The sequence below is a fragment of the Nipponia nippon genome, unplaced genomic scaffold (genome assembly GCF_047370975.1).
Source record: "Nipponia nippon isolate SJK-2023a ecotype South Korea unplaced genomic scaffold, ASM4737097v1 scaffold_2, whole genome shotgun sequence".
NCBI classification, from domain to species: domain Eukaryota; kingdom Metazoa; phylum Chordata; class Aves; order Pelecaniformes; family Threskiornithidae; genus Nipponia; species Nipponia nippon.
The window spans coordinates 87,802,721-87,820,000 of NW_028262336.1; the positions used below are offsets into that span (position 1 = coordinate 87,802,721).

General features: G+C 35.1%; 1 protein-coding gene and 1 long non-coding RNA gene across 4 annotated transcripts in view; one reads left to right on the plus strand and one right to left on the minus strand.

Annotated features, from left to right (window-relative positions):
- DACH1 (dachshund family transcription factor 1) overlaps positions 1–17,280 on the plus strand; it is a 366,376-nt gene that overhangs the window by 252,402 nt on the left and 96,694 nt on the right. The window contains exons 7-8 of the mRNA XM_087758755.1: positions 8,786–8,921; positions 11,143–11,280. Of these exons, the coding sequence (XP_087614881.1) occupies positions 8,786–8,921; positions 11,143–11,280 (274 nt within the window). The remainder of the gene's footprint in view (positions 1–8,785; positions 8,922–11,142; positions 11,281–17,280) is intronic.
- The window catches only part of LOC148055869 (uncharacterized), a 21,915-nt gene continuing 16,594 nt past the window's right edge, over positions 11,960–17,280 (minus strand). For all 3 annotated transcript variants that reach the window (XR_015704861.1, XR_015704862.1, XR_015704860.1), the window contains exon 6: positions 11,960–14,281. This is a non-coding gene — a long non-coding RNA (uncharacterized LOC148055869). The remainder of the gene's footprint in view (positions 14,282–17,280) is intronic.

A 17,280-nucleotide genomic window follows, 5' to 3' on the forward strand; every position in this document is an offset into this window, starting at 1 on the left:
CAGCTGAAAGAGTGACCAGTGGCACAGTAGTTTTCCACCGCATATTAAATACATGAGACTAAATTTTGCTAATTCTCTAAATATATCACAGCACTGGTTGTGCTATACTTGTTTATAACTTGTTTATATATATCTATATCTATATCTATATCTATATCTATATCTATATCTATATCTATATCTATATCTATATCTATATCTATATATCTTCCTGTTATCCAATAGCAGAAATTTACTATTAATTTATTTAACCAAGGGAGCTGCTGACAGATTTTTTTTTTTAAAATAACTGTTTATAGGCCTATTCTGACATGAAATTTTATTTTAATGTTCATTCATTTTTTCATTTTTCATTGGCAGTATGTGTGTGTTCCCATTGATGTAATTTAATATTCCTATATTTTTTGCCTATAATTGTTGCCAAAAAGTCCAAATAATAGCCAAAGAGAAGAAATATGACACTGCTATACAGAAATGACGGAACAGAGTACATTTAAATGTCTCATGTCAGAGTGGTGGAGAGCAAGTTCAGAGAGTGGACCTGAAAGGAAACAGACTCTAAGAGGAAAATGAGCAAGTTCACTTCATGGAGGGGGTGAGCAGCAAAGAGACTGTAGAAGCTTCAGCTTAAGTCTTCTGTAACTGCTGTGTGAGCAGCCTTGAGTTTAGTGCAGACTTTTAATACCAAAAGATACTGGCCATCATAAGATGGTTTAGTGTAGAAGAGTTTACTGATAACTTATTTTCCAGTTACAGAAATGATGACTTTTTTTACAGGATTAGATGAAGTATTTCTCAAAATTGGCTGGCACACCATCCTGTAGAGACAGGGGCCATAGGAAGCACCTTGAAAGTACAATTAGACATCCTAGATAGAAAACCCTTCCACTTTGCTGTTATTACCAATGAAGCAGAATTTTCCGATACTATAAACTTGAGAAAATTGCCAGAATTGTTAATGTATCAGATGTTACTGTAAAATCTTTAGATGTGACTGACTTCATGCGTTGAGTAAAATTACATTCAAAGCCTATGTTAAAGGACCATTGCTGAATTTCAAAAGACATAAGACTAACATTAGGAAATACCAGAATGCCTCTACAACCTTAATGTGACAGCATTCCATCCATATAGTACAGTGCAATTTTAATTTCAACATCACATATTGTATTTTTTCACAGAACCCCTACCTCATTCAGTGAATGGTTGTTATTCTGTATCTGAATTTTTTTAAATCAGTGTCTGGCCCAGTCTTATTTAACTTATGTTGCCTGAATCCTGTGTTGAATGCAAAAGTTTTCTATGGACACTTCTGTGCCTTACAGGAAAAGTATTATGCAAACAGTGGTAGATACATATTTGCACCATTCTTATGAAGCTGGGCATGTTATACCCATTTTACAGAAAGGGAACTACTTTCATTTCCTCGTTAACCGATACATGAAGTAAGAAAGATCAAGTTTTCTTGATCAAAGAGAGATTTGATTTAATATAAAACATTTAAATAGTGAAAAGTAATCACTCTACAGTAAATGTTCTAGAATAAAAATAAGACTATCAGCTCCTAAAACAACTACTTTTACATAGGGGGAAAGCAAACATGAAAATTATGATATATGTATGAAGTTTGAAGTATATAATAAACCAAATTAATATTTCATTTTCTTTTTATCATGACTGCAGAAAATATGATATCTTAAAACTATTTGTATGAACTTGCACATAACAGAGAAAATCTCCAGGTTAGAATAACTTTATTTATTTATTTATTTATGTTAATATAAATATGTATATGCACACTTCTGTTTCTTCCTTTAGCATGAGAACTTAGGTCAAAGTGTAGGTGAACTCCTTTATTATGGCTTAATCATCTTTACATTCGAGGACACTGTGTCCCACCTTGTTAATCAGTTCTGTCTACGTGATTAGAATTATTTATTTTAACTTTTAATACAGTTTTTTTATAATGAGCTTAGAAGATGGTAACTGTATATTTGGTAGGTTGTAACTCGGAATAATGTCTTTTTATTAATAATATGGGATACTATTATTTGTTTCAACATGCATGTTTCTGAGGTGCAGTTTGAAGCTAATAGCAGCCATATGGTCATATGAATTAATTTGTGTCATGTAAAATAGATATCTACAGATAACACATGACACAGAGAAGGTAGTACAAATTTTTCTGTTTGGCAGTTTGCATATTCACATGTGTAACAGGAAACTATGTATGTGGTGTAAGATTAACTTGATGCAAAATGGCCATGAGGCCAGGCACAAGGGATGGGACTAATTTTGCTGTCTGCTAGGGCATAATTCATTGGACCTATTTTAGATAGCTATTTTAGAGTGAGGTGAGTTGTACCTTGGAAATGGAAATGTATGGGTAAAAAATGAGCCTAGGGTGAGTAGCTCAGATGTAGACATTTGTACTGTGGCTGGATGTAAGGTTTGGATTGACTTTGAGGGGTGAATTCCTAGTGGTGCTTCTTAAGCTTGAATGGTTGCTTTTTAATTAAGGCTAGATTTTCAAAAGAGGAGAGAAAAAACAGAAAAAAACCAGCAAAAGTCTGTCCAACTTGCCATTAAGTAATTATTAATTCAATTTGAAGAGTTTTTTTGCATGTCTATATGTTTTCATGTTGCGTGGGGGTTTTTGTATACCTTAGAAGGATATTTTGTTTGTTAGACCAAATATTCATTTAGAAGGCAAAATATAATTTATAAATTCAGTTGAAAGGATGCACACAAAAAAAGAAGCAGCTCCAAAATAGTTGTCAGAACATTTTTATGAGAATCCACAAAATCCAGAATTCTGTACTGTGAGGCTCCATGGCACTTCCAGGAATGATCCTGCTTCATCATGATTCCAAACTGTCAACACCTTGGATGCTACTTTAGTTTCGCCAGTGCAGGCAGGCTCTTTCTTCTATTGATAGGCATCTACTTTTATGTATTTGTTTGTTTGCTTGCTTGTTTTTAATCTCTGTAATGGCCCAATCCTATGAAACTCACTTCCTGGCTAGGTCACTGTACTTCATGTACTGCCCATGATTTTGAAGGATTTGGTTCTCTGTTGTTGAAGTACTGTTAAAGGATTACTTGGGAGTCTCCTGTTTGGACTTCCTGTCAGTTAACTGCTGCTGCTATTCCCAATAATCCTATAGTAAACACGGCAGTAAAAATCAAGCAAATCCATAGTCTTTTTGTCAGTTGATCTCTTTCTACATTTTATGCTATCAGTTATCAGTACTGTTGTGATGGGAACAGGAAGGTAGAAATGAAAAATTGCAGAGGTAAAAGTAAAACAGAAATCAAATTAACTTAAAGTGGTCCAAAAGATAAATAAGTTCAAGATATTCACAAAGAGTGAAAAAAAGTCTTATGCAAATATCATGGGTTATGTTCTTTATAAGAAATAGATCCACTATTTAAAATAATAGCGTAATTAATGACAACACAGAACATTTGAAGTCCTGAATTGTGATTGCAATTAGAAGCGTGTCTATAAGAACAAGGTGAGAAAGATGACATGTGCATCAGTGGAAAGTTAGCGAGATCTTTAGCAAGCTAGTGATAGTATGCAAATAAGGAAACAGAAATGAAAATTTATAGCATTCAGTCAGCTTGATAACACACATTTTATAGTAGTGATAGAGGAAGTTAGGAAATAATTATTAGCCCAATTCATCTTGTAATTCTTGGGACTAAACGTTGATTTGGAACGTAGCATTTTGGACTAAAGCTGAAGGAAAAAATGAAACTGTAAAAGCAAAATATCCTGTTTTCATTCAGCTAATACAATGTCAAATAATTATGCCATTTTACAAGAAAGCCATTCCTGGAATACTTCTCACACAAGTTCAAAGTAGGTCAGTAAGGAACTGAAGAGTAAGAAGTCTATGTTTTGGTCATTGTGAAAGAGATTATTATAATTTTACCACAAAAAGGCTTGGAAGCCAGGTGCCTTCCCAGAAAACTATTCCTGATTAAAAGCTTTTTAATTTTTCTTTTTAAATTGACAGTGTATGAAACAGTGTGTCATATATCCTTTCCCCAGTATGAAGTGACCTAAGCTATTGAAAAAGATGACACTGAAAATAAGTTATTTTATCCTCTGCACTTCAATGACTTAAAGCACAAACATCCTTAAAGGAGTTTGTTCAACACTGAAGAGCATCAAGACAGCTGAATAATTTTAAAAGAGATATACTTCTACAGCTATACTTAGTGGCATGTCTGGAGCTCAGTCCATGACTAAAATTAAAGGATGACTAAGCCCAAGAGATGAGTCTTACAGAGAAGCAAACTAGAACAAAGGAGAACGCTGAGATTGAAAATACCTGTAGCAGAGATATACAGGAGATGAAGGCTGTGCGTGCAAAACCGGTTGGTTACTGGAAGTAGGTATATTCAAACTTTGTCAGAAAGATTCTGGAATTTTGTCACTAAGGAACAGGAATGGCAAATAAAGAATGTTTGTGGAAAGACTGAGGTAGTGAGAACGTAGAAGATATCACTTCCTTGTCTGTCTTTGTAGGAGCAGAAGAATTAATCCTACATATATTACCTGAAATGTCTTCCCTTCGATAGTGATATAGGGACCAACAGCTGAACTCCATCAGCTTTGCATTTTGATATATTTTTGAGGAAGACTTTTGGTAATGAGGCACTTTTCAAACAATGAAAACATGCTGCTGGAGCAGAAAGAAGAGAGACAAAAAAAGAGATTAATATTGAATAACTACCTTTGTGACCTGGTAAGAAGAAAAAGACATATGATACAGGGAAGAAAGTATTTATGGTTTTCTGGATACCGTCACTGATATATTAAAATAAATCTTAATAGGAAGTTACTTAAAAGGAACTTTTTGAATGAGATCTTACAGTATGGTCTTTGCAAGAGCTGTTTGAAAAATGTAGAAAAATGTTGATAAGTACATCAACACTCTTCTGTTTTACTTGGAGAGACTGAGACAGTGCTATGTTGTGGTATTCTGGAAGAAAATTGGAGCGGTTTCTAATTCTAGAGACAACTTCAATCTTCCAAGTTAAAATCTCAGATAGTTAAAATCTTTTACCTGTTCTTTACAAGATAAAAAAAAAATAAATGCCCAATGTCACAGGAACAATTCTGTTATTTATGAAACGGACTTGATATTGAGGGTGTGTAACTTGTAATGTCAGTGGAGTAAAAGTACAGGAAAGGGCATTGCAGCTCCCTAAAGTGAAAGTTTCATATATGGTAGGAGCATTTTTGGAGGAGTTAAATGTCAGATTCTTAAATGCTTAGGATTCATGATTTGGATCAGATTGTAAAGAGCACCAAGATAAGGAATGCTTCAAATTTAGCCCTTTAAGAGTGTTGTCCATTGCTTAGTACAGCCTCCAGTTCTGATGCCTAATTGAGAGTCTTACCAATTTTGAAAAGCTGGTTGACCATATGTTAAATTGCTACATATGCCCTAAATTGTTCAGACTACTTTTTACTTGTGAGTACCTGTAGAAACAAATAGGGAAGCAAAAAAATGGAGAAAAAAGGCAGCTAGTGAAGGTTATGTTTTACAAGTGATAAATAATTCCTTGTTTTCTAGTGAATATTGTCAATAGAGTTTGGGAGCTATTCAGCTTATCAGCCAGTAAGTACAAGGATAGTGTTTTTGGCGTCCTGCTGCCACTCCAGAAGGCAGCAGGTCTTTTATAGGTCCTGTCTGTCAACCTGGTGTGGACATCTCAGAACCCATCAGTGGCTCAAATGTCTCAAACGTGAGCAGCTGAATTGAGCTGTAGGTATCTGGTTTTGGAGGAAGCTCCATTGACTTTATTGTCTATATCTCAGTTGACTGAAATGGGAGACAATTTACCTTCAAGATGGGCCCCTTCATGTAGCATCTTAGATACAGGTGTGTCTGAAGTTTCATCTCTAGCTCGTGTCAAAACTGCATTTAGGTACTTATATTCAGATTTGTTGATTTCAAACTGAACCCTACACAGTTTCCTCCTCATACTTAATTTTAGCAAAGCGAAGTCACTCAGATTTTATTTATTTATTTATTTGTTTGTTTGTTGGGAGACGAGCCTAATTACAGTACAACCCAACACCAGATTCTCTAGAGATATCTTAAGTGGAATTAAGTTTGTCCTGGAGTAGACAAGCTTTAGGAAAAATACTGGACAGTGGACAGTGTCCTAGGTGATTTCTATTGCCAGGATTATAATGCAGTAAATTCTCTTTCTTTGCTGTGTCATGTAGACTTACTTGTACAAAAGTGGCATTTTGCAGAAGTTGCAAAATAGCTCTGATCATCTGAGTTATTTACTGAACACATTTTTGCACATTTCCTTTTTTGAAAAACTTTAAAGTGAAGTCTAAATGTAAAGTTAATATTTAACCACAGACAAAATCCATCTTTTCTACACAAAATCTCTAATAAGGAAGACAACTTATATTGATATTCCAGTACCATTAGTTTATCAATATGACTTTTTAGAGCTACAGAGTATTTAAATTTATTATTAGTAGCATTTCCGTTTATTATTAGTTAGTTGCAGCTAGTTTTGATAAAGACAAAAAATTGCTATGGACTATATTATTGATTGTGGAATTATGAAGCAAGGATGTAAAAAAATGAGTTAAGGTATTAAATTATTTTTTTTTTCATTTCTGCATAGTTCAATCCCATGTTTTGTTGGGGTTAAAGGGTGTTTTACAAATGAATTGATAAAGCCAGTATATATGGTTTTCTCATAGAGTTTGTCTGCTATGTTGTATCATATGTGAGAAAAACTCATTATCTGTTTTGTTTGTGCAGTAATTATATTTTGTTGTCCTGTGCATTCCTTTTGCTCTCTCCATCTCATAATACGTGCTGTAAAAGCACACATAAATAAATAGGATAAACAAATTAAGCTGTTTAAATAAATTAATTTACTCTGCAGCTCTGTATTCAAATCTTATGTGCTCACTGGATTTCATTTTAATGAAACCCTTCTAAGAACAATACATTGTATGCCAAACAGTGAAATTATATATTAAATGAATAATTAAATATACCGTGTTCCAATTTATACCAAATCTGTACGCTGTGCATGCTTAAATCCTCCTAAATCTAAAGAAATAAATCTTCTACATTCTGAAAACATCTGCATTATAATCCTCCTCTTGAATACCCGATTCATGGACATATAAACACAATCAAAGTCATAATAAGCCTAGAGCTATGATGCAGTTAAACTATTCTCATCAATGTTTTTGACTTAAAAACCTGAGGCTATTAAAGTGGAATCCACTTAAATGTCTTGAAACATTGCTCTGAAAGGTCTTCTCCCACTCCATCAATAGGCCTATTGAATCCCTTTGCAATCCAAATCTCAAGTTTAGCAAATATTTATTATGAAGCTTATCTGGAACAAATCTATTGATTACTATAGATGGTCATATTGCTAAGTTTCATAAGAATGCATTCAGAGAAATAAATATTCATCTAGCTACTGTGCATGAAAAATATTGACTGCTGCAAAAGCAATTTGCTGTGTGAGGAACGTGATGCTCTTTTCAGGAAAACTTCTAGGCATTTGCAGCAGCAAGTTTTCATACGTGTTATTTAACAGATGCTAATTGTATTATTTCCATATCGAAAGCGAGTTGAATGTATGCCGTTGTTTGGTTTTTTATTGGTTTGGGTTGGTTGTTTTTTTCATTAGGAGTCAGGATTTCAATTATCAAAGGGAAAAAAACCCCAACAACCAAAAGAACCCATTTAATATTTTCAGTCCCTCCAATAGATTTCCCTTATAGGAACTATTTAGTTTTATCACTATTCAACCAAACCAACCTAACTCACACATATTTTAGCTATGACATAGAGTCTTGGGAGCTATTAGCAATAAAAAGGAAACTGCAGGGAAAGATAGAGAATTTTCTAGAAAGGACTATTCTGCACTCCGCTCCCTTTGTTTATGGTTTCTGTCAAAGTTCTGTGTAAATATGAGATATACTCACCTGCTACATACTGATGGTTCTCACATAGCTAAAGTGCAGTTCAAACCATCACAGTCCTCATGCTCTGATTTTCAAAATCAAGGAACATCCTGAAGTACATCATACCTCCTCCTGGCTACCATGCAAGGCTTTCCCCTGGATAGAAAACCATAAATGGGTGTTTTTCCCCATTTTGAAGTAGTGATGTGATATGGCCACACTCTTCCAAAAAGAGTGGTTCATTCCAGGTTCGTGCTCCATAGTATAAACAGTCAGCTGGACTTTCATCAGCCGTGTTACTGGTATAGGTTTAGTAGGGAGATTATATTTTCTTTATGATCCATAGCAGTTCCGTAAGATCTCATTGCTCAAGAAGCCCCTTTGAAATTAAAATGTGGAGTAAGGTTCAGCGTAAGCTAAAACAACAGCGTCTGGTCTGTATTTATTTAAAAAAGTATGTCGTTCCTCATCCTGTAAGGCTAAAATCTACAAGCCAAAATGTGTATTTCCAATTCAACAGCATGCTGATAGAAGTGAGAGGAGGAAAAAAAAAAACAACAAAAGCAAAACAAAACCCTTTACTTTTATAAGTCATCCAGAAGGCAGTTTAAAAGCCTGACAGGATGAGCAGCGCTCACATTGCATACTAAAACGTAAGGTCTAGTGTCCTAAAATTGCCAAATTTCCTTTGAGAATACTCTGCAAATCCTGAAAAAAAGAGATACAGTTTAGGGAAGTGATGTTTGGAAACAGCGGTTTAGTTTAACATTGCCTTTTTTTGCAATTATTTTTTGTGGGGTCTAGGAACGTGTTCCAGACAGCCCTTCTCCTGCTCCTTCTCTTGAAGAGGGCCGAAGACCTGGCAGCCATCCATCTTCTCATCGAAGCAGCAGTGTGTCCAGCTCTCCTGCACGGACCGAGAGCTCTTCAGACAGAATCCGTAGGTCACATTCTTCTCCTTGTCACCACTTTAAATTTGATTAGGTGCAGCTGGTTTTTCTAATCAAAATGCCCTCGTCTTAAATAGATCTCGTATGTATCATGTTCAGAAGTTCAGCTGCAATAACTATCTGTTCCCCAGTTTACAGTATCATAATATCTGATGCTACATTAATGGGTACTGATATAAACTGCCATCATGTCATATTAAACATAAAGATATGAGCTATGAAATACAGAATTGCAGACGGGAAGCAATTTGCTAGATTAGTTTTAGAACTGAACATATAGTGTAAACATTTTTTAAAGAAATTGAGTTTTATTTAATCTGGTTACTCTGGTTTGATTTCTAGATTGAATCTGACTTCATAAGCAACATTTTACATGGTAGAATTGCTTGGTAAAGAGAAGAATTAGGTTAAATCAATTAAAAAATGTCCGTACTTTATAAATTTTTTAAATATAAAAATTTGTAGTGGTGAGAAATATGATACAGAGAGTATTATCACCTCATAACTCACAACGGGCAGAGTAAAAATAAACCATGGTGTCTCAAAGCGATATCATTTCTATCAAGGCTCCATGTACAGGAGCCTTGTACATTACATGGCAGAGACCCTGAATTCTATGGTATTCCAGTGCAATAGCCTGGAAATAAAGGTTTTAAACAGAGATTATTTTATGGATATTTACTTAAATTCATATTACACTTGTCCATTCCTTTTATTATTGCTCCGTTGCAGGTTTTTGTGCTTTAAAGGCATATTTCCACAGTGGTATTTGTCAGTAGGTGAAACTGGAGGATTTGGCATGCAGGTAGAAGGCCATGAAATAGCTATATGAAATACGTAGTCATGTTGATTAGATGCAGCACATGTGTCTTTTAGACTGCTTCCTTTCAGGCTCTCCACAGACTCAGGAAGCTGACTCTTCATTGACCTTCAGATGAAAGTTGTTTCATTAATATGTGATGAAAAATGACTTACCAAAGAAATGAGGCCTGAGCATGACAAGCTGAAAATTCTGTTTTCTTATCACTTGGACGATTCAGAGTGCAGATTAAACTGGCATCCCATATACCATGACCTAGCTGTTTCCCCAGGCTCGACCCACGAACCTTTTGTTATATTTTCTCTCCTCTGTCCAGTTGAGGAGGAGGAGTGATAGAGCAGCTTTGGTGGGCACCTGGCATCGAGCCAGGGTCAACCCACCACAGAGTTCATGAGTAAAGTTCCGGAAAAAAAACCTCACATCCCTGGACTTTTAATTTTTTTTAATTGATTGAATAGTATGTTTTTTTACAACCATTGAAGAGCTTTTCCATTGTTCTCTAAATAATGGTACTGTTCAGCTTACTCTGCTTACTTACCAGCAGAGAGGAGTGGGACCTTTGCACATTGTTTCTTCCAATGTGAACACAACAGAGTTCTTTAAATACTGGATCACTTCAGTAACTTATTTGTTTATAAAATAACTCTTTTCTCTCCTACCTGATTTGTTAACATCACACCTGCTGCTTAAGTATATCTGCTTTCGTGGTGCCAGCAAGAGTAAGATGACTACTACAGAAATATGGGTTATATGAAAAAATGCTTTACTGAAAATGGCATAAGGCTCTTGCAAATACAATTTTCCAGGGTAAAAGCACAGGAGTATAAACTACCTTATATGGCTTTCTGAGTTGTGTTTGAGACTCACGAAGGTCTGTTTGAGAATAGTTGGAAAGAGCTTTTCAAGCTATCTGATGAGCAAATAAGCAATTCTACTGTTGCACAGTATATTTTGAAAATCGGTGTTTATGATCTGGAAGGCCACAATGCTTAATGTAAGGAAGTTAGGGACTGCATATTGGGAATGCTAATATACAAGAGTTTTTGTACAACTAACTAGAACTGAAAAAAATCTGTAAGTATCTCACACAGAACCTTCTATGCTTTTCTGGTTTGCTTCATTTTTTCAGTTCTTGTTAAGTAAACAAGAAAACGTTTGCAAATATCCAGCTTTGTCCAAAGATACTGAACTCTTCTTTTTTAAATGAATTGTTTTAAACCAGAAGTAACAGGAAGAAACTCTCCCACTGTGTGGATACTGATAACGCTAATTAAGTAACTTTGTGATTGTTAGAATTCTTGTATAATTAAGAGGAAGACTATATAAAATAAGTACAAAAGTGTATTGTTAATATGACAGCTGATTTTCTTTCTGCCTGCGCTTGTGTCTAGCAGCTGTCCATCAGAATGGGCTATCTATGAACCAAATGCTGATGGGTTTGTCACCTAATGTCCTGCCTGGACCTAAGGAGGGTGATCTGGCTGGTCATGATGTGGGACATGAGACAAAAAGAATACACATTGAGAAAGGTAATATGAATATTATGATTCTACTGTTTCAGTGTAAAACAAGTATTGTCTCAACAGCTAAGTAGTCTGACAATTGTGATTCTTTTTTAATTAGGATTTTTTTTTTTGTTTCACATATTAAATTATAACAGGATGATAGCTTTCTTGATTCTTCTACTTTGTGGTCCTTGAGATTAATGAACAATATTTATATGAGGGAGGAATTTCATAAATATTACAAAGAAGGATGAGTGAAAACCAGTTCTACATTACTATTGTGTCTCTGACCCTTCTACAACACTGTTTAGGTATTAAGTTTCTGTCTCCATCCAGTTGACTTTAATGACCTACTTCCCAAAGGGACTGAGCACCGTGAAAATTAGTCCATGTGTGCAAAAAGGAAAAAGGCTAATACCAAGCCATTAAATTAGGGAATTGCATAAAATGAGGCTGGTACACATTATATAATGGGATTTAAATTTAATTGAGTATATGACCAAAGTGTTTGATCTAGGTGAATAGTCCACATGCACTTATGCTGATTATGACACCATTTCATCTCTGTTGGTATTCAAAGTTAAGTTCCTGTTCAGGGTTGTTACAACGGATTTTGGAGGGGCAGTGGTGGAATTTTAAAAGGTGCATTTCATGTTATATTTACTTAATATATGTGGATTTTAAATATTATAGATTAGAAACATTTTGGTTAAAGAGAGGTTAGAAATATGACATATCTGTTGAAAAAATATTCTTAGGGCTTATCAGAAAAATCAGTTCTTAGAGCACAATGAGAGGAAAAGTAAAAGGTATAATAGCCAGACATTGAAACAGAGCTGGAGAAACTGCTGCAGTAATGAAGGTTTCAGAATAAGACGTTTGTGCCATATTTTAATAGCTATAAGATGATACCTTCTCTGTCTTGTGTTTGAACACTGAGATATGAAAAAGAATTAAAATCTGGACAATTCTATTCTGGACAGGTGGCATTTTTAATAGGATTACCAGAAAAATTAATGGAAACAACATTTCTTTTATATAAACCATTTAGTTTGGTTCATTGCACACACAACCTGTTTTAGCTTATACTGTGCCCTCACTCAGCCCCTGCAAATTGTATCCCTGCTGTGAAGTATGATGTGATCAAATAGCTTTGTTTTGAATATCTATAAATGATTTTATTTCAGCCTTTGAAGTTACTAATTTAAGTGTAATCAGACTGGTAAATCCTGCAAAGAGAAGTACATATTAAGAATTGCTATTTTTGCATGTCATTCAGGTTTTTTAAAGGCTTTGTTTATAATGGTACCCCAAATGTATTTTCCAATCTGTTGCCAGTTCACGTTTTTGCAAGATCTGTTCTCAGTAAATCTGCTGATAATTCTCTTTTTTCCTCAGTCCTTGTTTAGGTCAAACCTTCTATTTTTTTCTTTTTTCCCCCTCTGTTCCAGCCTACTGAATTAATGGTAAATATTCATGGGCTATCTAGATTGATAGGGTATACTAAATTAAAAATTGTTTTCTGTCATGACTACATTTATCATGTCTCTCATACCAATCTTGTAACTTTAATACTAACCTAATCTGTATTAAAACAAGTGATTTCACTTATAGATATTTGTGGAGATAGTAATTATCTACTTCTGTCACTGTGAGCTTGCAATCAGATTTCCAAACTGTTGCATACCACTGCAAATCAGCCAGAATGCAACCATATTTAAAAATGCAAACAAACATAGTAGGTGGTAGTACTCTTATTGTGGAAACCCCATCACCTTCATCATCTGATGCAAAAGCAAAAGTAAGAGAGGAAGACAGAAATTCTGAATAAGTACGATGAAGCATTTAAACATTGTTGTGTTTTCTTCTAAGCTGCTTTTGTTGGCAGAAATCTATCAGCTGCTACTAAAATGGCTGTTAATTGAACCTGGGAGAACCTGGGAAATCCTGCCTGGTAAAGAAGGCTCAGTCTTTTCTTGTCTCCTCTTCCATTAAAAAAATGAAAAGACCAAAAATCTCTGAAGTGATCTGAGATCAGGGAAAATTTATTTACAGTCAACAGAGAATTTAAAGGGGGAACAAAGTTATTACAGAGGCAACTGATCAACATACCAAATTTTGAAAGGACTTAGCACATGTCAGAGGGGTGAATCATTTGTCTGACCTGATCTATGAGTTGGATACAGGAGAGAAAATACCATTTATCTGTTACAAACATAAAACAAAGGAGCTAATTTACCTGGTCCATGCAACATAGTGTAATATATTTAGAAACAGTTCATTGGCACTTGCAAACTGAATAACAGTTTGAGGGTATTCAGTCTTTTGAAGATCATATGCATTTCTATTCAAAATTCAGCCACAATTATTATTAGTGGCAAAAATGAGTTTATTTTACTGGGATAGTTTAATCTACCAGTAAATCTCTTGTGCAGTTTTGTTTGGGGTTTTTTTATTTGCCTTTAGACTGTCTTCAAAATCTGTTCTCAGGTCCTGGTGTGTGCAGCCTTGAGTGACTTCACCTTCCATGAGAGTCAGGTTGTCAGTATCCCACCAAGAGTCAAATTAGGTACTATGGATATGATTCGCTGCCTATTAAAACTGGAAAGTTTCCATCAGGCTCTGTGTTAATATTTGTTGCAGGAAAACAGGAAGAGTTTCTGTTCTCAAAGCCTACGTGTAAAGTGTGGGTGTTGAGAACATTTTCCAGCTGCTGACTCCAGATGTGCAACTTGGCCAGGTCCTAGCTTCATGTTGGGGCAAGACCCAACGTGCACATCTGAAGTTCCACCCACTCCTTGGGTTCCATGAGAAGAAAACATAGATTTGCTATGGGTTGTGTTATGGTCCAGCCAGGTTCCTAGTCTGGACTAGGGAGGACCGCAGGGGACACTGCAGAGCACTTCTGCCCCACACTGTATGACCAGAGAAGTCAATTACTCTAGATTTCCAGGATTTTTTCCTTATTAGAGGGTAGCAGATTTTCTAATTTTACTGAAGGCAGGCTGTAGAACTGCAAATGGTCCTGGGAAGAGGGAAGTAAGTTCAGGTACATGATGTTAGTTCAAGTACTTGACAGCCATTATCAAAACCAAGTATCTAATTTCGTAACCTGTAATTATGGACTATTTGATGATGCACATTTGGTTTTATTAGGTCAGATTTCACAAGAAGGACTTACGTGAAGTATAGGAGTCATATTAGAAAAGATCCATTCAGTTTTTTACATTAAAATTAAGGCTCTGAGTCTTTTCAGGTAAAGTTTCTATGACTCAAAGAGTTTACTCTAGATAGTCCCTCAATTTTGGTGAGGTATATTTTATCACTTATCCTGCTCAGCTGTTATCTGAGGTCCCGCAAATCTCCCATTCTGAAGTTCCAAGAAGTGTATTTTTGATGTTTTTTATGGGGCGGAATACTGAATTCAGCTCTTCAGTGATGTTGTCTGTTAAATCTGGAAATAGCATAGGAAGGAGGAACCTAGCGGAGAACCTAAGGACTAGACTGCTGAATCGTGATCCTCTTCTTGCTCATTGATCTGAAGTGTTTCAAAAAAAGAGTTTAAAATAATCAATGGCTTGAAAGTTAAACACACCCCCTTTGGAGATGTGAATCCTGATTCCTAGTAGACAGAAGAGAGAATTGAACTTGTGACACATTTCCTGGGCAGTATCCTTAATCACTATGCTTTGTGTAAAAGAGGGAAGTATATTTTACCATCATCCCTTTGCCCTTATGACCCGGACTCTGATCATATGGGATCTGCAAGGTGGAACTTATAGCTCAGTCCTATTGTCAGAGTCTCTCTATTTACTAGCTCCAGATAGCTGCATATGATTTTCTGTTGACTTTATACAGACTATAGTTTTACTTGTTAACTTCATTAGATTCGAATTTGCGGTACCTGATTTGGGTAATGTTAACATAGCACCCCTTAACTGGTACCTGTCTAGCAATACTCACCCTATACACTATATAGGAATGTAAGACCCAGCTCACTTCAGCCAAAGATTCCCTTCTGGGGGACAAACACCTAAAGTTAGTTGCTTTAACACCAAATTTAGATGCTTAAGTGTTTTATTGGATCTGGCCCTAGGGCATCAGATTAGAATTTTCTGTCTGCATCAATTTATATTTTTTTAGATTGACACCAACAGCAAATGAAGCCTGAATGTCATGCTTACATTTTAAATTGAATATGTTATTTGAGGTGTTATGGGAAGGACACTCTCTTGTTGAAAATGTGCATGCTGTTTTCTATAACAAAATATAAAATATTCACCATGTTCACAAAAGAAGCTAAGCTATTTTTTTCAGAAGACTTTTTAAACCATGATATTAATGGAAATTTCTTAAGTAATTTTCAGATAATCAACAATAGCTGTTTCTTGACTACTATGATAGCAGCAATTAAGGTATAACTTTGTCAAATCCACATGTTAAAAAGTCCCAGTCTTTCTCTCTCTTTTTATTTTATGTCCCCCTGTAGAGATGTGAGCAATCTTAGACCTTAGGCTAATATCTTATAAAATAGAATATTAAAATTCCAAAATATCCTTAGTGCAAAATGGAAAATAATTTAAATATTCCAAACTTATAACTGGAATTGTATTTTCCCATTAGCAGTCGTACATCAAAAAGGGAACTAATGATAAATATGTCATCCTATATAGTTAGATATTCGTTCTGCATTACCAGCAGTAAATTCTTTTATAATATATACATAGTGTAAATATATATCAAACATTCTCATTCACCTTAATAAATACAGAAACACATATGAGTATATTTTTATAAATATGAAAGACTCAAGGGAAGATTTGGCATCAACAAAGATTCTCTTCTACCTGAGCTGTCCTCTAGCAAAGTCGGCAAACAAATGATCCGGAACTTTGCTTAAATTCTGTTTCTGGTCTGTATTATGATTGTAGTTAGTTCTCTGGGAAAGCCCTTTTTTAAAGAGAGTCGTTACCAGTTGACATACAGAGGAATTTTCATTCACAGTTCTGCTGTGCAGCTGCTTGTGTAAACATACATTATCTGTTCATTTTCATTTTTGTATGCATACATACACAAAGAGATACTTATATAATATGTTTATTTTAATGAATATTGCATTTTAATGTAACAAGAAGAATATAAACAGATCCTGATGGGTATCTATATGCAAATATATTTACAGTTACCATGTTTCAGGTCTACATTCTCACTTCACTTCACTTCTTAAATGTTACCTATTAAATCTTAATATATTAGTTTGTAATTCCTTAAGATACTGAGTTCAGGCTATATATTTATACACCATCTAGCACATTGTGAAGGTGGTCTTGATTTGAGCTTTAAATACTTCTCAAACCCTAAAGAGATAGTAGTCAAATTTGTAACCTATGACAGATAATATAAAAATCCACTAAATGAAAGGTTCAAGAAAACCGGTATCACCAAAATAACCTTTCAGCACTCAGGCTGTTGGTGTGTCTTTTCACTCAGCCCAAGAGGCTCAAGAATGCTTAAAGTACATTAAAAGCTATTACAGTTAATGGACTACAAAGGTGAAAAATGAAATTGCAAGTTTTTTCTTAATGGGTCGTTATTTACTAAGAAGCCAGAAAACATCTATTTTTGTTGCATAGAAAACACAGAAGCCTTTCATATTATTGAGTAGCATTTGAACAGTATGTGTATGCAGGAAGCAGTGCAAAGGTAGTACGAACTTCTGAAAGTTTTTTTTAGCAAAATATTGGATAAGAGTATTTCTAGAGACTCTCTCTAAGCCATCCTCCAAGGAGGCACTTCTGCAGACTTGTTTGCTACTAGGGACCTTTATTCTGCTAGCGTAGTAGTAGTAGTTTTCACACAATTTATGAGAGATTTGGTGTAAAGTTTTCACCTGATGGATGTATGTGCATCAGTTCCAAAACATCCCAGGCAAACAGGATTCATCGCAGCCCAATTGCACATTGGCTATTTTATATTTACAGTGACTCAAATGCATCTTGGACATATCTGACTTTCTGAATAGGC